Source organism: Ambystoma mexicanum, chromosome 3q (genome assembly GCF_040938575.1).
Source record: "Ambystoma mexicanum isolate Mex_15411 chromosome 3q, UKY_AmexF1_1, whole genome shotgun sequence".
Taxonomy (NCBI): domain Eukaryota; kingdom Metazoa; phylum Chordata; class Amphibia; order Caudata; family Ambystomatidae; genus Ambystoma; species Ambystoma mexicanum.
Window position 1 is genome coordinate 275,817,333 of NC_090926.1, and position 23,341 is coordinate 275,840,673.

The 23,341-nt window shown below is 47.4% G+C and overlaps 1 protein-coding gene across 2 annotated transcripts in view; it reads left to right on the forward strand.

Annotated features, from left to right (window-relative positions):
- SMARCC2 (SWI/SNF related BAF chromatin remodeling complex subunit C2) overlaps positions 1 to 23,341 on the forward strand; it is a 2,756,167-nt gene that overhangs the window by 1,573,176 nt on the left and 1,159,650 nt on the right. For both annotated transcript variants that reach the window (XM_069653753.1, XM_069653754.1), the window contains exon 14: positions 4,744 to 4,874. In XM_069653753.1, the coding sequence (XP_069509854.1) occupies positions 4,744 to 4,874 (131 nt within the window). The remainder of the gene's footprint in view (positions 1 to 4,743; positions 4,875 to 23,341) is intronic.

Genomic DNA, 23,341 nt, shown 5'->3' on the forward strand with positions numbered 1-23,341 from the left:
CTGCCTCAGCACACCTCGGGCGTCGCGGCCAACCTAGCTCACTGTCTCCCAGCCAGCCCAACTCTGTTGGCCACTACCTGCACCCCCCTCTCACCACCGTCCGATTCTTCCCCCTCCACCCTTTGTTCACCGGGGGAGTTCCCCTTGCCAGGGAGCCACTCTGCTCTTTTTCCCACCTGCGCTTCGGTGGTTGGCCTCTCTCCCACCTCCACTCGTTCCACAGTGTCCTCTGGCACCCCCAGGCAGCTGCATATGCACTAATATATCCCCCTATACAGATTAGGCCTTTCTCCAATTGTCTTTGACTCCCTGGGGCCTAGGGCCCATATGCGCCCCCAGGACGGTGCACTTGGGGTGCACACAGCCACTCAGGGTGTCAGTTCTTGTGTGGATTCCACTACAGATCTAGTCGCCAGTGAGGCACTCTGCCTTCTCCCGCCCCCACAGGGTCTGCTTTCTCAGTACTGTTGGGGATGGCCACCCCTATACCATCCACACTCAGCCCTGACCCTCCTCACCTCATACTAGGGCTTGAGTCCACCCTTCGGTAGCCACGTGGGGTGCCGCAATGCCTGTTGCTCTACCGCGGGTGCTGCTGCTCCGGAGCCCAAAGCGGCTGTTCCTCACGCCGGTAATCACCTTAGCCTGAGGGCGGGCGGGCGGTCTACCTCGGCTTCCAAGGCCGCCCCATCTTCCCAGAGCTCACTGGCTAGTCAGGCCACCGCTCCGACTCTCCACAGGGCTCCAGAAGCTGTTAGGATGCCCCTCGCCGACATGTCTGCCTCTCCGGCTCCACTTCTCTCCAGCGCCCTGATTCGAGACTTGCTCCGCCTTCCACTATACAGCCTCCACCTGGGCTCCTTCTCACCGCCCGGGCCGATCACTGCTGCTGTCGTGCACCGCAGGTGGGGGCCTACAGACACCACCCCCTTCACTCTGCAGGAGCCGACCTTTGCCTTGGCTGGGGAGGTCGTTCTCGGCTGTCTCTGCGCGTTGCGCTTACCACATTCCGACTCCTCCTCACAGCCTTTGGCAGTCCTGGGAAACGCCAATGTTGCAGCCCTCAGTGGCCTGTTGTCCCTCTCTCTGGGGAATCGCAACTCTTTTCTCCTACCAAGCCAGCAGCCCCCCTTCAAACACTCTGGGATCCTCTTCCTGGGGGTCCTGAGGGCCCAACTCCACCAATAGCACCACAAATCACCAGGGCAGAGACAGAGCCTCGCGCCTCGGCAGCCCCCCTGGCGGCCTCCCACTAAGTGTGTATTTTAAAGGTGCCCGTCCACGACTACCATCCCCTCGTCAACGATGACCCATAGTCGGCCCAAATCATCGCTGATGACAAAGTCCTTGATGACGACAGCCTCGTCGACGACCCCAGTCGACAATCTCGTCAACCGCTACCAATTCCTCGAAGACCAAGATAACTACAAGCAAAGCCATTGGGACTCCGTCAACCAACTCGTCAATGAAACAAACATCTTTGCCGTCTAAACCATCGTCTTCATCGTCTGCGGGGTGAGGAATCGGACATTGAGCCTCTGGAAGCTATTTGCTCTGACTATGAGGAAGAACAGGAAGCTGTTCCGCCTCTTCCCAGCATGCTTCCACCAGCTTCTCCAAAACAAAGCCTTCTTACACCTCAAGGCCCTACTCTTCCTCCTCAACCTCCTATGGTAGTGCAACCTTCCCAAGCGCGCCTGTCCCAATGGGCGTTGCCTGTCCATGGATATACTGTCCACTTTCCAAACTTTGGTTTCATTCAGTATCGTCTTCCTGCTCCATCGTTGTCTCCTCGGGCAACACCTCAGGAGTTCCCGGCATTTTGCAACTCATGTGTCTGCAAACCATGGGAAAAGCACAGTGGATGCCTTGAGCAGACAGACTTCATCCGTCCATGAATGGGAGTTCTGCAAGGAAGTTCTGAAGGAGATCTTCTCCTTTTGGGCGACTCCTCAAGTGGACCTCTTTGCTTCCAATGTCAACAGGAAGTGCGAGTTGTTCTGCTCCAGGAAATGTCCTCGTCCGGGAGCTCAGGAGGACAGTTGAGTGGACTTTCTACCTCCTTTTTGTTGCTGCTAATCGCTGTCATTCCATTGGTTCTCAGAAGATTGCGCATTTTCAGAATCTCGATGATCCCGATCGCTGCGTACTGTGCTCGGAGAACATGGTATGCAGAGTTGCTGAACATGTCCATCTGCCGTGGCGCCTTCCAAGGATGGTCGACGTGCTCTCGCAATCGGAGAGGCAGATCCTCCACCTGGATCTCAGCTGCCTGATTCTTCATGCTCGGCTGCTGAGATATGATGAGTTGGACTTGTTGGACAATGTCCTCAATGTGCTCCTTTCAGCTTGGAGTCCTGCAACGAAATCCAGTCATGCCTGCTGATGGCTTAACGTTTCGGTTTGGTGCCGGGAAAGGGATCTGTATCCTTTACCCTGTCTGCAATCCCCTTGGTTGGATTTCCTGCTATCCTTGGCCAATGCAGGCCTGCAGATTGCCACTGTAAAGGGTTACCTCACTGCTATTTCAGTGTTCAAGAGGTCCCCGGAACAGGGGTCATGTTTCACAATCCCTACTAAGATCCAACTTAAAACGATGTCGCTCACATACAAATCCTTGAACCATGCTGCGCCTCTATACCTAACGGAAACATTTAACATCAGATCCTCAATAAGGGTCACCAGGTCCTCAAATACCCTAGAGCTTATAGTTCCCAGGTATACATTAAAAAAGGCAGGAGGGAATAGCTTCCCAGTTATGGCAGCCCAGTTATGGAACTCACTTCCTCACTCCTTGAAGACGACCCAGTTATTCTCGAACTTCAGACGTAAATCTATCATATGGCTTACCGAGAAGCATTAAGAATAGGATTCTGTTAACGGCTAGGATTTTCTACTGTACACTATTTTACCTGTACTGCCAAGTTGGATACTATGTCTGTACTTACTTCGCCTGTAACCAACTGTCTTATTCTGTCGGACTGTATCTGTAATTTTGTATTCCATGACCTTGCCTCTCTGTAAAACTTGTAACTGACTAATGCGCCCATAAACCTCTGAGTTAGGTGTGCTATAGAAATAAATAAAACAAACAAACTTATGCATTTCTTGTGGGGCTTGTGCAACCATTTTCCTCCCTCCCGTTTGTGGTTCCGGCGTGGGATTTTAATTTAGTTTTCACATTTATTATGGGTGCTGGAGACCCTTCATTCTTGTTCTATTAGATTGCTCAGCTTTAAGGTGACTTTGCTGGGTGCCATCACTTCCTCGAGACGGGTGGGTGAGCTCCAGGTGTTGTCTGTTTTACCTCCCTATTTGTTTTTTTTTCCAAAGAGAAGATTACTTTAAGAGTGAGACCCTCCTTTCTGCTGAAAGTGTTCTCGGATTTCCATGTATCTCAGAAGATCCATCTTCTTGTGTTGTTTCCTTCACCTCACCCTTCCAAGGCAGAGGACTGATTTACCAGTGAGGGCCCTTAAGTTCTAGGTGACTCAGCCTAGAGAGGGTAGGAAAGATTGCTAGCTTTTTGTTGGTTACGGTGGTGCGCATGCTGGCACTGGCAGGGCTGTGACCAAACTGACGCTGTCAAGGTAGATCATTCTCTGCTATAATGAGCTCCAAGACCCTCAAGCACATCCTTTCCAGCCAGATCATATGTTTGTTTGTTTGTTTGTTTGTTTATTTATTTATTGTGCGCACCAGACCCTAGGGTAGCAGGGCGCAAGAGAACAAAGGAGGTTTACAGCTTAGTTAACGTTTACAGGTTACAGATTAGTTAATGTTACAGGTTACAGGCATAGTGGACATTTCGAATCTGCAGGGTAGCATTCTGAAATTCAGATGAGTGGTTGCTACCCCTGCCCAGCAGGCAACGTGGGCGTCTATGCACATGATTTCTAAGCATTACTGGAGAAGCATCACTTCTAAGCAAGGGAATCCCCTTGCACATACATGATGTCCGTTTTGGTAGGGCAGTCCTCCAGTGTTTTCTGGTTTAAGTGATGTCCTTGCTTCCTCCCTCCTCCAGATGTACTTACTGCTTTGGGAGTCTATCATAGCTGCGCTGTGATAGGATTATCATAGATAATGAATCATGGGAGGAACAGCCATCAGAAAATACATTATCTATAGGTTAATAATTTGTTCTTACAAGTCAGGTGAAGTATTAATATTCACAGGATCATCAGTAGGTAATTCTTACTTTGGTGTTTATTCTGCGTACTGTGAAATGAATTACTTCTGAGCATAAGTCAATCTTGTACCTATGAAAGATGTCTGGATGTGAGTGTCCCGGTCATTTCCAATTTCTCCCACCCCCATTTCCAGGTTTGCCTCAATGGACAAAAGCACTTATATGGGGAGTATTGCCTCTGTAGTTAACTCCTGTTTCTGGCAGGTTGTGTTGTTCAGGGATGCATATGGGACACCTGTGTGTTTAATGCACTGTGGGTACTTTGGTGGGTTCAGCTTTGTGAAATATTTATGATTGCATGGCACGGTCGGGTGCGTTAGAAGATTTCTGCCTGTGATATATTGGAACATTCAGTGTTGCATGACTTGGGTAGGGTTGTTTAAAAGCTCCACCTCTGATTGGTTGGTATTTTCAGGGTTACAGCTGAGTGGGTGAGTATCATTTGGGGTGTTTGTTCAGTTTGGTTGTGGTGCATTTTGAAAACACGGGGGAGGCTGGCGAAATAGCTTTTCCACACCAGGAATAGTGAATCTTTGTCCTCTGTCACACAGGAGGATGATGATGGTACATCATCCGTGAAAGGGGAGCAGGTGAAAAGCACGGACCTGCACGAGGACAATGTGACAGAGCAAACTCACCACATTATCATCCCTAGCTATGCTGCATGGTTTGACTACAACAGGTAAGTTAAATACTGTAGAATTAAAGGCATGCTTTGGGTGACCAAAAGTGGAGATCCTAATAGTTTGAGGCTGAATCTTTTCAATGCATTTGTGACATGTGGTATGGAGGTCCACATTCTGTTCTATGGGTCCTTTGTGTGGCAGTCTGGACCTCGCGGTGACACATCAGAAAAGTGTGAGCGCTTATGGCCCTTCTGAGCTTAATTTCCAAAATGTTAAAGGTTCAAAAACAGTTCATGCCTATTGTGGGGGTTTTAGCCATCTGTCTGTACACATCGGATAATAAGAAAACTAAAATACACAAATCTTACAATTACTGTGCAATATTTCAAATAATTAATTCAAACATTACTTATATAATCATGTTGGCCAATTCCACTTTTAAAAGGTTTAGAATGGAGTCAGGAGGAGATGCTGGATTGTTGTGGGGGTTTGGCAATAGGTTTGGTTTCATATGCAAAATGGAATAGATGAGGGTCAGTCTTTTTCAGTTAGATTCCAGGTGACTGAGTAGTAAGATAGGGTCCACGCAGTCGATACATTGCATAAAGGTATCTTTTCTGAAAACCTTCTTGTCAGGTCTGGCAGAGGAATCATTTGTTCTCCTGGATGTGCTCCTCAAGATTCATAAAACCATAAATAATGTCCCACAGTGAAGCTGGAAGAGGAACTGTTATATTGCTATATTTTTATAATTTATTTTACATTTGAAAACTCCAGCCTGTACTCCTCAAACAGGAAATTAAAGTCAGAAAACTTTTAGTGTTTTTCCATATGATGCACGGCACACAAGCAGACAACTTCTCTTATTTGTTCCCACTCTCAGGGGAGAACATAGAAAGTGGAATTTATCTAACTTGGAATCCTCATTTTGATTCATAAACACAGACTAGCCCCACCTGTGTGCCAGATCTACAAACACCTTGTAGCAGAGAGAACACCTTTTTTTATGGTTGAAGGAGTTATTTCGACAATAGTAAGTACACAGAAATAATAGTTTAGAATCACTGCTTTGAGATGCAATCATAATAACATTCAGACAAGGTCATGACCAGCTCACTTTAAACAGTCTTGTTTTTCCATATTGTTAAATGTAAAATAATTGGATATAAAAGGTGTTTCCTACATTTATAGGCTCTACTCTAAAGTCCCTACTCTAAGAAACAAGTAAAAGGGTGCTCGCCAGGACGTCTTACACAAATGAAGTCCTCGGTGCAGATTCCTACTCTAACCTAGTTTCTTTTCCTACCTCTTAAAATGAAAATGCAAATAAAAACCAATGAAAGGGATGGCTTCTGACCCCCACTCCTTCGATCTCTTTATCATAGGCCCTTGCCTACGTTCACAGTTCCATTTCATATAGAGTTTTTGTAATATGCTATCCCGGTAATTCAAGCAGGTTTTTTTCTCTGCTTATTCCAATTCTCCTTCCAATTGATGAGTCTCAAAGTCCTTCTCAAAGTCCTTCTCCCTTTAGGGAGACTTTCACTTTACACTCTGGGGCTCCTCTGCTCTTTCCCCTCTCCAGACTATCAGGGGGTCCTCACTCTCTTGCTTTCCACTCTGGGACTGTTCCATTCTCTGCCCGCTCTGGGGCTCTTTTTCCCCACTCTGTGGTTTCTTTCTCTCTTGCTCCCCACTCTTTGCTTCTCTGTTCTTTATTAGCTTTAGGGCTCTTTTCCCCATTCTGTGTTTTCTTCCTCTCTTGCTCCCCACTCTGGGTCTTCTCTGTTCTTTCCCTGCTCTGGGGTTCTTTTCCCCCACTTTGGGGTTTGTTCCTCTCTTGCTCCAAACTCTGGGACTTCTCTGTTTCTTTCCATGGTCTGGGGATCTTTTCCCCCACTCTGGGTTTTGTCTTTCTCTCTCACATTGCTGCCCTCATCCCGTTCCTCTGAAGCCACTGCATACTTGTTCCTGGTGACCAGTGCTCCGCGGGGAGGGTGTTGCAGTCCATCTGGCTCTTTTCTTCTCACTGAGCCGCTCACACGACTTGTCACCTGGACTCTGCATCTGCTGGTAAACGCTCCTCTTTCCTTCTTTCTTGACGTGAGACTTTCTATGCTGCTTCTCTGCAGGGTGTTATCTAGGCATTTCGAGGTACCCCATTCTCGTGGCCACACTGGGCTATCCCTGTGCTCATTTGTGGGATCTTGCTGCACTCAAATAGTGTAGGCAGCTAGCTGGGGCGCCGTATCTGGCGTTCTCGCTCTCCTATCGGCCACAACTCCTCTGTGCGCTGCGGTACAGTTGAACTCTGCATGCTTCATGGGATCTCCCTCTGGATAGCTCCTTCAAAGGAGCTCCCCAGGAAGATGATTCACATGCACCTTAGCTCCTACATAGCCCATAAAGCTGTTACTGTCTGAGGGGGTGGGGCGTGATGGGGTGCGGGCATCATGGTGAGGCCACTGCGAGTGCCTTTCTAGGCCCGCCTATCGGGGCGCTCTCGCCACAGCCCAATCCACGGCTTGCCCACATCTTAACTTACTGTCAATCTCTGTGTCAGCTTTTTGCCCGGTTAATACCATTCCTGCCTATATTGTGTTTAAATCTTACCTAGCCTGCATGAATCTCCTGCTCGTATTGTGCGCAAATTGTACCTGCTTACTTCAATCCCATTCTGACTGAGTATAAACCACACCCAGCTTGCCTCAATCAGTGTTTATCACGTACAGATTGTTCCAAGCCTGTATCAATCTCTTACTAGGACATCTCTTATTTCTGCCACGTGCCTTATCATACCGTCCGTGGTAACTAGTCAAACATGAAATATGTATTGCTACCTATTGACACTCTGCAGCACATTTTTACCACTGGCCACATCCAATAGTGTAAAGCATGTGACACCAGTTCATAACATAGTACATCAAGACATCACAGATTATACCACGTTACGCCACCTTAACACCATTAATGTGACTATTACGCCCGCCTCCTAGTTCTCACCACACTTGCTTCCACTCAGTACCCACATCCTCTTATCCTTTGCAGAATGCCTCTTGCCAATCCATATCTGAACTCACCTGGCTGAAACACTTTGCCACTAAGCCCACGCCTAACCAACCATCTTCCCTTACCCTTAGGAACAGAAGATTAGGCTCAAGATTCTGCCACAGATATTTACCCTTGCATCACCGCTTCACAACTAAACACAGCCTACCTCAGGGACACAACACACCCAACTCTTCTACCGCCTCAACACCATACTCTTCAACAGACCCAACACTCCTGCCTTTCCATCCCAAGTCTGCCAAAGACATCCTGATTAAAGGTGCCTTTGATAATGCTAGATCATTGCTGGCCAATGCGTTAGATGTCATTGACTTCTTTGTAACATATGACCCAGACTTCTTAGCGATCACTGAAACTTGGTTGCATGCTGCAGCTGGTCCTACTCTATCCTTGGCCACCCCAGACAACCACGCCATCATCAGATGCGATAGGAACTCTAACCTCTCCAAAGGTGGAGGTGTCGCCTTCATTTTTAAAAGATCACTTGAACTTAAGCCTATTTCGAATCAACAGATTCCCACAGCCGAAATGCTGTCGGTTAAACTCCCTATATTGCCCAACCAAACAGCCACTATTCACCTTTTCTATCGACCACCAGGACCCATAACTTACTTTATAGACAATATCTCATCACTGCTTGCAGATAACACCAAACCTAACTCCCAAATCAATCATATTATTGGTTGACCTAAATCCAGGATTCCAAGACCCTAATGACCCCAAAGCCTTTGACCTTGCAAGTACCCTAACCGACCTAGGATTGTCATCATATCCACACCCCTACACACAATAAGGGTAGAACCCTTGATTGGCTGTCTGACCTGAACTGCAGCATTGACTCAGTCGCAATCACCCCATGCATCCGGTCAGATCACCACAAAATTACATTCTGCATTAAATCTAGCCAACAAAACATCAAACCTAACACTGCCCCCTTTATTTGCACCAGAAATAAGAAGGACATTACTAAAGAGAAACATTATCCTCCCCCTCCTCAATAGAGCTTCATCCATGTGCTCTGACCCTACTGTACTAGTTGATACATATAACCAAACCATCCAAAAGGCTTTAAACATCATAGCCCCACTCAAACTATGTAAACCTAAACCCCGAGCCCATCTTAACTTGTGTTTCATTCAACACCTGAGAGACCTACGAAAAACTAAAAGAAACGCAGAGGCTCATTGGAAAACTCATCCCACAGATCCCAACAAAAGCTCCTTAAGTCTACCCTCCACTAACTCCAAAGAAGCAATATACCTCGCAAAAAAAGATATGTACAATAAAGAGCTGGAATTGCCTATTGCGCCCACCGACACCTGCATCACTGACTCTGATTGGTGCATAAATATCCAAAAAGCCCTTTTGGGCAAAATATCCACACTTCGAATCAAAATCAATGCTAAAAAGGAAAGCCTCCACCCAGACTCACTACCTAACCTCCATCCTAACAAAATACCCCTGTTAATACACTCTGCTAAATCCTTCCACTTCACACCTCTCTCCATTGCCGAGGTGGAAAACATCATTAAAAAACGGAAACCCTCTAACTATCAAGGAGACTCCTGTCACGCCCCTATCATCAAAGATGCGGCACATGACCTTGCCCCCTTCATCACTACTTTTATCAATACCTCTTTTAAATCTGGAATAGTCCCAGATTACCTTAAGGATGCCTGGGTCATCCCTCTCATAAAAGAGCCTACTCTTGACCCAAGCAATCTTAGTAACTACAGACTCATTACTACGGTTCCGTTTCTCCTGAAAATCTTGGACGGTGCTGCTTGCTCACAAATTCAGGGATACTTGGAAAGCAATAATCTCCTAGGCCTCCACCAATCAGGTTTCCGACCTAGACACGGAATCGAGACTGCCCTCATCGATTTTAAATCACAAATTGAGGATCTAAACGACAAGGGAAAGCTGGCTCTCCTTCTCCTATTAGACCTGTCAGCAGCATTTGACCTAGTCAACCATCAAATTCTCTGCCAACACCTGAAAAATGCTGCCCACTTCTCTAATGAAGCCACCTCCTGGATTAGCTCCTTTCTTGCAAACAGAACCATGAGAGTCTTCTCCCCATCTGCATCTGCCAAAACCCTCTCCAGTCTTGTGTGGGGCCCCCCAAGGGTCCTGTGTTTCACCCACACTATACAATGTCTTCACGAAGCCACTCTTTGATATTCTCGACTATCTGAGTGTCACCTGCACTAATTACGCCGACGACACCCAGATACTCATACCTATCACTGGTGACTACGTGACTGACTTAAAAGCCCTTAATGATGTTTACTTGGTCATCCAGGCCTGGATGACCAATCATGGGCTTTGCCTAAATGATGAGAAAACTGAGTTACTCATATTAGGCTCCCATCACAGACTCAACAAACTCGACCCTTCCTTCAAAACATTTGTCATCGATGGCAACCTTATCAAGGGCTCTAACTATACAAAAACTTTAGGCATTTACCTTGATTCTACTCTCTCCCTTACAAGACAAACCAATGCAGTGGTTTCAGCATACACGTGCAAACTGATCACCGCATGTAGGCCCTTCCTAACTACTGCCAACTGTACCATCCTGGCTAGAACACTAATCATGGCCAAAATTGACTACTGCAATGCCCTATATCTCGGTACCAACCAAAGGAATATCAACAGGTTACAGGTATCACAAAATAATGCGATCAGAGCTGCCCTCAACATTCCCAGAAGGGCCACATTTTAGACACCAGGCGAAGCTTACAATGGCTCCCTGTTATACACAGAATATCCCTTATAACACTTGCACTAACCCATAAATGCCGTTCCAACTCGGCCCATGCCTACTTAGCCAACCGCTTTACCGCCCACTCCTCATCCTGCCCACTTAGATCAGCTCATACTTACACCTTATCCACACCTAGATTTAAGCTACAAAAAGCCGGGGGATCCAGCTTCCCTGTCCTCGCCGCTAAACTTTGGAATACACTTCCCAACGCACTCAGAGCTGAACCATCTTACCACACATTCAAAAGCATGACTAAAACCTGGCTCTATACCCAAGACCATGTTCCTACTCGCGCTTAACACCACCTTCTTATTATCATTGTACTTGAAGTACCCGCTTGTGTATAACTTGTACTAATACTGTATATCATTTCGTTGTGTATGTAATTCTCCTTTATTAATCTTGCCAACTGTATTCTCCGCATAAGTTTTTGGACTGACTGTATTGCTCGCCAAGAGTGCACGGACAGTTATTTATCACCAGTACATTTGCAGAGCAGAGCAAATACATTGAACGCAGGTAGACGGAGCAGTAACTCACAATCAGACACACAGTTAGCAAAATAATGAGCACTTATACGGCTATTTATTCATAGCTAAGAAGCAACAAGTGATAAAACAGAAATAAAACACAGATAAAATAGAGAATTCAAGAGAAAATACATCACCATGGGCATAACTGAATCCCTCATCTCGCCAGAAGCAGCTGGAAGACCCCGGTAACAGCCAGGCAGAGAGCACAACAGCCCACAGGAAGGTCGGAACAAGGCGTCCCACCTCCTACTGATGTCTTTGTGTTTTTTCCTCCTGATCTTTCCAGAGCTCCGCATATATGCCCTTCTCAAAAAGGGGTGGCAATTGCTCGAACCTTCTGGCATTAGCGCTTGCGCATTGCTGAGTGACCGTTGGTTGCCGGCCGGGTCAACCGACAGTAACCCCAAGAAGCAAAGCTTACCTCTTCCAAAGCACCACGGAAAACAATTCCATAACTCATCTTGAGCAAGACATAACAAAACCCTTTTTTATATCTGGTGCCAGTCGGCACCTGTGGATCCCAGCAGCTTTCCCAGCACAGTGTCCTTGACTGAGGCCTGCATACCAGGCTCAGCAACGAATAACACTGAAAGCATGTTTTTTAGCAAAGCAAGTGGTTTTCACTGAGACATGGAATAAATATCCATTATATCTCTGAGTGCCCCCAGAATGCACTGCGCATCAGCGCCATGTTTTAGCTCAAGCATCACAGGTGACTCACGTCACATTTCCCGCGCTGTATTGTTTTGATCTGCAACCATGTACACCTGAAGTTATGCGCCCAGATGCCCCCTCCTCTTCACACAAGCAGCAGCAGCCTAGGTTTAGGACGAGAGCGTGGATTCGTCAGATTCTCATAAGCATGGGGTAACTCCTCATTACCATCTGAACATGCTACTAGGGAGGAGTGGGAGGAGTTTCAGGACCAAATGTTAAGCCATTTCATTTGAACGCTGCAACTATTAATGTACCAGTCTCAGCATCTACGCCAGTTTCCAACCAACCGTGCCTGCACTGGATGGTAAAGGCTCTGAGGAGTCGAGCTAGATGCTTTTTGGCTCTGCATTTGTCTGTGGCTACATTATACACTGTTGTATCTCCCTCCATCATGGGTGCTGCATTAACCGTGCCAGCCTCTTTACCTCTGACTGACTACATTCTGGAATCAAGGGCTCTGTTTTTTCAGTCCATGAGGTTGATCTTCGTCTATGAGGGGGCCTTGGTTTCCTTCAGTGGCTAGACCTTGACTTGGACTGGGCAAGAACCTCTCCTAGACTCCCTAGTGGACGAGGCAGAGTTGATGGACTTGACATCGGTACTCCATGACGTGAGTAGCCTTGACACGTCCTCTGATTTGGAGATGCAGCAAGTTTGCTCTTACGCAAACCCATAGGTGCAGTTGAGGAAGGTGGTGGCTGCTCTAGGCCGGTGAGCACAGACCAGGTCGCTGGTGCAATACCATCTCAACAAAATGTTGCTAAATGACCCACAGTCTGAGACCATTCTCTCCTGCAACGCAGTGATTGCAAATCCAGCCTTGGCCCTATGGCAGAGGCCCTGTTTGACAACAGTGGTTGATAAGAACTTCAGAAGGATGTACAAGCCAGCGTGAGGAGATCCCGCTCTTCTTTCAAGGCATCCATCCATTGAAGGTCTAGTGGCACACGCACCTACAGTTAACTCCAAGCTATCGACTTGGAGTTAACTGGGACGCAAAGAAGACAGGTGCCTGGGCCAGAAATGTTTTTGTGACTTGGAGCAAGGTCGTGAAGGTGGTGAAAACCTCATGTGCTTTGGCAAAGTACTTCCATGTTTTGTGGGCAGCATTCTCGGAGGCCTGGGCCCATTTGCCACAGGGGGAAATCAGTGATTGTGTTCTCAACATGGTTAATGACGGCAAGGAAGCCGCTTGCCAGGCCCTGCAGGTCGGCTTGTATGCCGGGGAGTGCATTAGGTATTCTATGGGGAAATCGAAGATTATGCACAGGGCTGTGTGGCTGCGATCTTTAGGGTTTTTATCTGCAGTCCAAACACAACTGCTAGACATGCCTTTCGATAATGAGCATTTGTTAAGCCCCTAAGCAGAGGAGTCTTTGGAAAAATGTATAGACTCCAGGATTAAGGCCAAGTCTTTGTGCTTGGCAGTCCAGCAGCCTGCCTCAACCTCTTTCTTTGCTAGTGGTTATAAACATACTTCCGCTGTTTAACATCATTTTCACCCATACGGTACAACTGTACCAAGCTAAGGCGGTGCACAAAAAGTACCCAAACCCGGGCGTCCTGACATTGAGCATTAGTGGCACCTGAAGAAGTTGGGCATCACCAACCTCGGCAACCACAGTGACTTCAGCTTTGAAAGCTCTTTGAGGACTCAACCCACACTGCTTCTGCTTGGGTAGGGTCATATATTTGCCTTGGCAGAGAATTGTCAGAAGATCACCTCCAGCTCTTGAGTCCGGCAGTTGATCTGAACTGGAGATTCCTTCCTATTCTTCCTAAGCCTCAAGACAGACAACCTCTTCTTCCGAGTTCGGATCCGGGCCCTGTACCCTGGGAGCAGTTGGCCATTCTGTTGGCAAAAGGGGCAGAGAAGGAGGTTCCAGCCTCGGGAAGGTGATTAATTGGTATGCACGGTACATTTTGGTACCCAAGAAATGGGAGAGAGGTGCATCCATCCCATCCTGACCCTCATGGGTTTAACCAAGTTCCTGAGGAAGGACAAGCTCAGGATGATGATGTTGAAGGAAATTCTCCAAGCTCTCCCTTAACTTTCAGAAGATCCAGATAACGCCTTTGCAGAGGCTCCAGTTCATAGGAGCAGTCCTGGACTCTCGGTGGTGAAGGCTATCCCAACCAATGACAGAGTTACTAGCATTCAGCCAAACAGCAATTGCTTTCAGAATGTACGCATTTTCCCAGCTCAGCCTTTCCCCGCCTTGTGTCCCTCATAGAATCCTGACCTTTTCTGGTGCCGGAGGCCCGGTAGAAAAAGTGATCTCTCCAGTGGTTGCAGTTCTCTGTCAGGATGTTGGATACCCTTCCAGTTTCGAAGAATGTAGCTGAGAATCTTTTCATGGCGGTCTAGGCGATATTACTTGCTTGTGCACGAGTCGTTCTGGTTTCCATAGCTATTTGTTCATATTGTCACAGACGCCTCTCTGAAAGGCTGGGGTACTCTGCAGGTGTGCAGGCATTAGTCCCGGTTAGAGTGCCTATCGCACATCAATTTAATGGAGCTGTGAATGCTTAAACTTGTGTTGATGGCTTTTTTGGCTTCTGTCCGGGGCACATTGTCTTGATCCTGACGTACAATACAGTGGCTATGCACTACCCCTCAACAAGAGAGGTGGTGTGCAGTCATTGCCTCTGTACAGTGAAGTCATGGGGCTCTGATTCTGAGTGCTGGAGAACAGCATCTTCATCTTGGATGTCCATTTAGCGGGAGCAGAGAATGGGTGGCAGGTGTCTTGAGCAGGTAGTGCTAGGTCTCCCATGAGTGGGAGCTTTGCCTGAAGTTTATTGTAGAGATCTTCGACCTTTGTGGAACCCCTCGAACCAATCTGTTTCCGACAAGGGTCAATTGGAAGTGGCAACTTTTCTGCTCAAGGGAATTTCCCCAAGGTGGGCTTTCAGGGACATTTTCCTGCTGGAGTTGACCTGCGACTTCCATGAAGCTTTCGTGCCGGTTCCAGTCATTCTGTCACTTCTCAGAAAGTTGAGGATGATTCAGGCTTGCACGATTCCGACCCCCTGTCCCACTCCCCGAGGTGAGGAGAATATGGTACTTGGACCTTCTCGAGATGGCCATCTGCCGACCTCGCTGTTGTTGTCGGAGTGTGGACTTGCTGTCTTTTTTCAGAGGGCGGGGAGTCTCCCAGCCTTCATGTATGTGTCTTTTGAGGCTCAGGTATGATAGCAGCAACCATGGTGAGGAAGTCTTGGAGATGTTGCTGGCTACTCGCAGGCCTTCAAGGTGCATCTATGCATTCAGATGGAGATTGGTGCAGAGGAAGGTGTGCCAACCCTTTGTCATGTCCCACTTTAGTGATTCTGCAGTTCTTGGTATCCATGGCATTGGCAAGGGCTGCAAGTGGGCCAGGTGAAGGGCTACTTAGCCACTCTCGATTTTCAAGTCGTCTCCGTTGCAAGGTTCTTTCTTTTCTGTTTCTCAGGTTGCACAGTTCCTGAACATGTTCCATCTGACTGTTTGTTGTTCCCCCCTGGGATCTTAACTTTGCGCTTTAGTTTTTGATGGCTTAGCCTTTTGAGCCTTTGAACTCTTGTTCAGTTAGACTTTTAACATTAAAGACTCCCTTTCTGGTGGTGGTCACACCTGCCAGGTGTGTTCGCGAAATGTAAGAATGCTGTGTAATCCCTTTCTCCAATTTTCAAGAGGATAAAAATTACTCTTGAGGTTAGGCCTTCCTTTTTGCCTGAAGTGTGGCAGAGTTTCATGTCAACTAGAAGATTGACATGCTGTTTCTTTCCCCTCCTCCTCGCCCACCGAATAATGAAGAGAGGCTTCATAGATTGAACCTGATGAGGGCACTCAGTTTTTATGTAGCCAGGACTGGCCAGTGCAAAGAGAGCGGACAAGGATTTGTCATTAGGGCTACGGCCCATTCGAACGGAGGGGTGGCAGACTCTTCTGAATTACAGTGGAAGTCTGCCAGGCTTTGACTTCGTCCGTTGTCGCACACTTTTGCTAAGCGTTACTGCTTGGATTTTCTTGCTGCCTGAGAGGCAAAACCCAATTTGTTTGAATCAAATTGTCGGTATAGATGTTTTGATTGAATTTCGAGTGTACCTTTTATTCAAAGCCTACTATAATGAACATGAGGAGTGGGGGCTGCGGGGGTGTCTCCCGCTCCTCATGTTAGGTATTATGGGCTTTTGGGGGTTGCAGGGTGCCCCCTTTTCCTTGACATAGGAAGCGGGGGACTCTAAAGAAAAAAGGGACCCTGCAGCATTAACTCCGGCCTGCGTTAGAGGGACAGAACTGACGCTGCAGGCTGTAGAAGAAGCAACGGCGGCCAGCAAGAAGGTAAGTAGGAGAGGGGGGATGAGTGTGAGGCTGCTGCCAGCACAGGGATTGGGGTTGTTTCAGTGAAGGTCAAACAGATTTGTGGCAGAATCGTCTACAAACAATTCCGCCGCAAACTGACTTGGGTCCAACAACCCTGATCCGCCAGAGATGCCCATTTTGGCAGGACGGTTTTGCAGAGCTATCTCGTATTGGGTGCTTTCAGCACTCTTTCGGTTGTTTATTATGCTTTGGGAGTATCCAGATGAGGGATCTTTGGGATAAGGTTGTGTGCCTTAGGAAAGGGGATAGTAGTCCAGGTGGGAATCAGATGGGCAAAGGAAGGAGAGAGGGGCATTGGCGACAGAGAGATAGATTACTTCAGTCTTGGCGGAGGTGAATATAAGATAATGAGGTACCATCCAGTGCCAGATGTTATAGAGACAAGCAGATATGCGAGCAGAGCGGTCAGAAGTGAAACTACGAAAAAGGATCATTTGCGTGTCATCTACAAAGAGTTGTTTGGAGAACCCAAAGGAGTAGTTCAGTTAACTAAGGGAGGTGATTTGGAAGGTGAATAGTAGGGGCTAGGAGCAGAGTCCAGGGGGCTCCACTAGTGGAGGAGGTTGGATAGAAGGTGCCTGCGTTCCATGAGAGGAAGGGCCAATGAGCGGGATAGGATGCAACCCATTCAAGAGCAGAATAAAGATTTTCCATAATAACTTACTATAAAGTCTTAATTCTATTAAAGACACGGAGGTGAGAATTACGCTTCTTTGTTTATTAGAACATGTAAAGAAAGCTCAACCGCAAGATATTTCGAATGGATTGTGTCCTCCCACGTATTCCTCCACGAAGCTGGAGATAACGAATTATCATAAGATGAGGAATACGTGGGAGGAACATCCAGTTGAAAGAACGTTACAGTTGGTAAGTAACTTGTTCTTCTGTGCAGCTGGCTTAAAAAACATTATCTAAAATGAAGGTGCACCACAAAATATAACAAAAACACATTAAAAATGCATCAAAGTCCATAAGAGTCTCTAATAACGGCAAAAACTAAATTTCCCATGAGGCTTCCCTAAGATCATCCAGAGGTCACCAACATGTGACACCAGTCCTCCAATGGGCATGTAGATATCACTATAAACAGTCCTGAAGATGATGTAACTTCCTCTTTCGAGGCTGCGAACTTGGCTGTCCATAATAAACGGTAAGTCGAATCGCAACTGTAGTCATCGAGGAGAAGAGGAGTCGAGCTGCGGGTCAGACGCACTTGTTTGCAGACGCTGTCGAGAAAAGAGATACAAAACTATAATTACTTCATGTGTATGGCAACCCTAGTTCCCCTTGCGGGCGGGAGAGAAAAGATCATTGTATTAGTGAAAAACCATGCATGAATTCCAAATTAACAATAATTCATAGCTATGCATAAAATCACTCTTACGCGCAATACTCGTTGCTCTTTTCTCGCTGGGTGGGATAATGCTTGCCTCTGTGTCTTTAATAGAATTAAGACTTTCTAGTAAGTTATTATGGAAAATCTTTGTTCTATGTCAAGACCGGAGGCTCACATTATGCTCATTCAAAGCTTACTTACCACAACTGAAGCAGGCTGTTCTACTGGTTTCAGGTAGAACTGTTTAAAGATTGACTAGCCTGCCCAATCAGCCATCCTCATGATGTCTTCTAAACGGACACCAACTTGGAAGACTTTGGAGGCCATGGCTCCCCTCATGGAGTGGGCGCCGAATTGGAGAGTGTCTTTGCCTGCCTGTGCTAGAGTCCAACGCACCCAGCGTGCCAAAGTAGGGGCCGAAACTGCTTTGTGGGGTTTGCAAATAGCTATGAGTAGCTGACCGCTAGGAGAGGTCCTGAGGGGAGCTGTTACCTCTTTGTAGACCTTCATACACTTTACTAAGCAAAGCGTGGGTTGTTCCCTAAAAGCTGGGTAAGAAATCACTTTTGAGTCGCACTTGGTTCTCCTTCATTTGTGGAAAACAATACCGTCAGGAGAAAAGGTCCTGCCTTCTAGGTCTAGGTCTAGAGCTCTGACGTCCGAAACTCTCCTGCAAGAAACTAAGCAAAGCAAAGTAGTAAGCTTGCCGGAGAGAGCCGTACGTGATAGCTCCTCGTTAGGTGGCTATGAGAGAAAAAGATTGAGCACTTTGTTAACGTCCCACAGCTTGTCATAACGGGATGGAGGCGGCACTGTAAGTCGAACACCTTTTAGCAATCTACAAACCAGGTGATGTTCCCCAGCTGGGGCCCCTTGCACGAGGTAGTGGCCTGCAGAAATCGCTGAGCAATAGGCGTTAACTGTCCTGTAAGCAAGGCCTATTTCCACCAAGGAGGCCAGGAAATTGAGAATTTCCTCTATAGGTGCAGAAACTGGGTGAAAACCCTGGTCCTGGCACCAGACCCTCCAGGCGCTCCAGGAGTTGGAGTACCTTTTAAGGGTAGCGGGGGCCCAGCTCTCCTCAATGAGACTGACTACCTTGAGGGACATGCCTGGAGTTCTCCATCTTTCCCTGAAATCCTCCAAGCCGCCAGAGTCGGGGACCCGGTGAGGAGCAGGGGCTGACGTTGAAGATCTGGAAAGTGAGGTAGGAGGATTGGAGAATCCGTAGAAAGTTCCAGAAGAACTGGATACCACGTCTGAGAGGTCCAGACTGGGGCTATGAGGACTAGCTCTGTTCGCTCCTGATGGGCCTTTGCCAGGGTCCTCGCTATCATGGAAAAGGGGGGAAACGCATAGTGAATTCCCTCTGTCCAAGGCTGCAGGAATGCATCTGTCGCCGAGGCGGTTGGATCGGGTCTCCAGCTGTAGAACACTGGAAGCTGAGTGTTGAGGCGGGAGGCAAAGAGATCCTTGGACCCCAGATCTGTTGTAGGCAGAGAAAAATGTCTCTGTTGAGCCTCCAGCCGCTGGAATCGGCGTAATCGCGGGAGTGCCAGTCCGCTATCACGTTCCCAAGACCTGGAAGATATTCCGCTGTGACGGCGATCCAGTGTTCCAGAAAGAAATGCCAAAAGTCTTTCGCTAGTTCTGCTAGTGGACGTGATTTGGTACCACCCAGATGATTGATGTATATTACTGCGGCTATGTTGTCCATTTTCAGCAAGATACAGCAACTTGCTCTGTCTCTGGCAAAGAAGCGAACTGCGAAAGAGCCCGAAAGGAGCTCCAGGCAGGTTAAATGCATCTCCTGTTCCTGGGGAGACCAAGTTCCTCCCGTGGCTACCGAGCCACATCTCGATCCCCAACCGGAGCGACTGGCATCTGATCCGATGACGATATCTGGGGTGGAACCGAAGATGGACCTGCCATTCCAGGCTTCCATGTGAGTGAGCCACCAATTGAGCTCTATTCTCGCCTGAGGGGACAGTATCAGGCGTTGGGAGTAAGAGAGGCTGCGCCTTAAGTGTTGATCTTTCAGTCTTTGTAGTTCTCGGTAGTGAAGGGGACTGGGAAATATTGCTTGGATAGAAGAGGATAGTAGGCCTATCACTTTCGCAGAGAAATAAGGTCCCACTGCAGGATTCTGCGAATCTCCCGCCGGGTGGAGTGTATTTTGGCAGCTGGGAGACAGAGCTGTGAATTTTGGGTGTCCACTACGAACCCCAGAAGTTCCAGATTCCTGTATGGACAGAGAATCGACTTCTCCCAATTGATGAGAAAGTCGAGACTGTGTAGAAAATCTATGGCCAGCCTGGTCTGCTTTTGTACTAGCTCTTGAGATTGAACCATGAAAATAATGTCGTCCAGATGGATTATTAGTCGGACACCCTGTTCTCTTAGATGAGCTACTACTGGCCTCAGCAGCTTGGTAAACGCCCAAGGTGCTGAAGAAAGCCTGAAGGGTAGGCTCGTGAACTCCCAGTCTCGGTGCCCCCAAGAAAACCTCAGATAACTCATGTGTGCCTAATGAACGGGCACTGCATTTTGGAATCTAGCTCTGGAGTTAGAGCCACTTTGTCTGGAATTTCTGGACGTGGGCATTCGGCCCAGAGTCTTGCTCTAACCTCTTTATCGAGTGGCTTGCGTAGCCTGGTGAAAATGTAATCAGTTGTTCTAGACGACGGCTCCCAGTCAGGGGACCTGGGATGTATTAGGTCTTCGGGAGCGAACATCCCCTTTGCAGGTGGCTGTTCCCTGGTTGGCTTCTTGGGGATATGGGCTGCCACAATCCCAGAGCTTGAGGGCTTTGAACCCAACATTTGAATGTCCTCATCTGAGGAAGTGTGCAAGTGATTGTCGTTGTAAACACTTGCGTTCTGGTCGTCTTCCGTGCCCTGTCCATCTCCCTCTGGGCTTGAGGGTCTAGAGTACCCCTGTTGTCCTCCTCGGTGTAAGAGGGTCCATCATGGGAAGGTGTTACCTTCCTATTCATAAAGGCTTTTTTCAGCCTGGAGAAGGCGTCCGATACGGCAGCAGTGGCAGATTCTGGTTGGCTAGGGGGGGGTCAGAGAGCTTTTGCTCTTACGAGCCGGACTACATCCCCCTTCTTTAAAGTGCTTCCTCTTCTGGGGCTTTTTTCTCCCTGTCGGAGATGCTTCTCGCATGCGCTCCTCCATAATGTCCAGGTGCTGCTGTATTGACAGGAGCATACCCGTTACAGCCTTTTTAATGCTGTTCTCAACAGTGGATCCCAGTACCTTCTGAAGGCTTTTGTCCATTGCCACTTCATCAGCATAGCATGTATCCTCCTCACACTCAGACCAAGCCTGATCTGATTGAGGGGTGTACTGCGCTGCCATGATTAATATAAAGCACCTACTCACTTTTTTTTTTTCTGGGCTTCCTGAACGCCTTCTCTCTAGCCCAGCAGTAAGAAATAGTCCTGTGAATGATTCTCCCAGACAGGCTGCTTGAATCTAGTTCTTACTGATGTTTTCTTTATTTTACTTTTTTTTCAAACATTTTTTTTTTAACTGTTGAATCAGGCGATCCTAACAGCAAGATTGCTTGAAAAAAAAGATTTTTTGGTTCGTGGAATCAGGTGATTGAAATATCAGGAATATGAGGAAAAAAAAGGCTCTGGCGCTCGCATTCGCTATAACCGTTATGATTCCCAATGGAAAGGCGCACGCGAGCGCCGGAATGCAGAGTAAAGGATCAGGGAGAGCAGTAGCTCCCCCTGGTGGCTCGAGGGTGGCGCCACAGGTTGAAGAAGGCTGCACTTGCTTCCCTGAGTCCTGGGGGGAAGTCAGCTGGGCTGGGGAAGCGAGCGCAGGTACGCACCAGGGTCCGTTTTAGCGGTCCGTGAACAGCTGACAGGGAAAGGCATGAACGAGAAGTTTGTGTGCTGATACGGTCTCCGGCACCAGCAGGAAACAGCTGGCGTCAGAGAGAGAAACAAGGAAGGAAGGTACGGAGCGGTAGCTGAAGGGCACACAATAGTAAAAGAAACAGTGCAATAACTTTCAATATGGCATAGAACCATAGAACCAATCACAATATTATTAGAAATATAAAAAATGAACGTTATGTTAAATGAATAAAAACGCTTCATAAACAGTGCTGAACATGAAATGTACTTATCTCTTGCTGTGAGCAGCAAAGAAAGAGGAAGTTACATCATGTTCAGGACTGTTTATGGGGATATCTACATGCCCATTGGAGGACTGGTGTCACATGTTGGTGACCTCTGGATGATCTTAGGGAAGCCTCATGGGAAATGGAGTTTTTGCTGTTATTAGAGACTCTTATGGACTTTGATGCATTTTTATTGCGTTTTTTATATATTTTTTTGTACACCTTCATTTTACATAATATTTAGTAAGCCAGGTGCACAAAAATATCTTGCTGCTGAGCTTTCTTTACATGTTCTAATAAAGAAAGAGAAGCATAATGTGAGCCTCCGGTCTTGACATAGAATCCTGAACTCCTAAGTCAGCGATGGCCAGAAGAAGAGAAGAATGGTCCACCATGTCAAAGGCATCCAAGAGATTGAGTGGGATGAAGATGGAGGTTAGTTTGCTGTGTTCAGAGAGGTCAGAAAGTTAGAGCCTTGGGTAAAGGCCGAATCCATGAAATGATAGCTGTGAAATTGAGAGTGGAGATGGTACTAAAGGTCATCAATGTCCATGTAGGAGAATATAATAATAATTTGCATTTATATAGCGCTACGCATCTGAGCCTGCTTCCCACATTGTGTGGTGCTCATTTATCAATCTCGGAAGGATGAAAGGCTGAGTTTGGCCCTGCCAGGATTCGAACTTGCACGAATGTGAGAGCGAGCGCTCTACTCGCTGTGCTATCTGACCAAGATGCATTGTTAGAGGATTTTGGACAAGTTGGGGAGGAGAGATACTGGCTGTTAGTTGGCAGGACTGTTTGTGTCTGCGAAGGGCTTCTTTTGATTTTGTAGGACATTTGATACCTTGAAGCAGGCTGGAAAGCTTCCAAGGGAAAAAATGAAGTTCATGCCGGAGGATGGGTACGAGAGGTAGGAGCCGGCTAGCTCTCACTGTCTGCAGGGCATGCAGGTCAGTGTTGGCACAGGAGGGCTTGGTCAGTCATGGTTGTCATTTCGCTGGGGCCATAGAAACAAGGTGGTAGAAATAGGTGGTGGGGAACAAAGAAATGGGGCGAGGGGGATAAAGTGGTGATGGTGACTCCAACTATTTTTCGATTTTAGATGAGAACATCCTAAGCAGATAGGGAAGAAGAGATAGTCTGTGGGCAAAGGGAAGCCTGAATGGTTTGTAATGTGGAATGTAGCTTGTAGTTTGCAGCAGTGAGATTGAGGACTGGTGTTTGAATTGGTGAAGTAGGATAATAAGAATCAAACGCTGCAGTGAAGGATCGTGGAGCTTTCTTTTAGGCAAGGTGAAGAGGGGGGTCTGGTCCTTGTGCCACTTGCAAAGGAGGCAGTGTACATTTTTTTCAGGTGGCAGATTTTCAGGAGTGGGCATGGGGTGATGTGTACAAGGGATGAAGTTACAAGAGAGTAGTGGTGGTCAAAGGTGAGGGGGCGCAGAGAGCAATGTTAACGTTGGAGAAGTCCTGTTGAAAAACGTGAGGTTTAGGATGAGCAAGATGGAAGGGAGCACCTGACATTGATAAGGTTGTGAGCCAAGGAGTTGGGATTGATTTTATGTTTAGAGATGGAAGGAATGGTA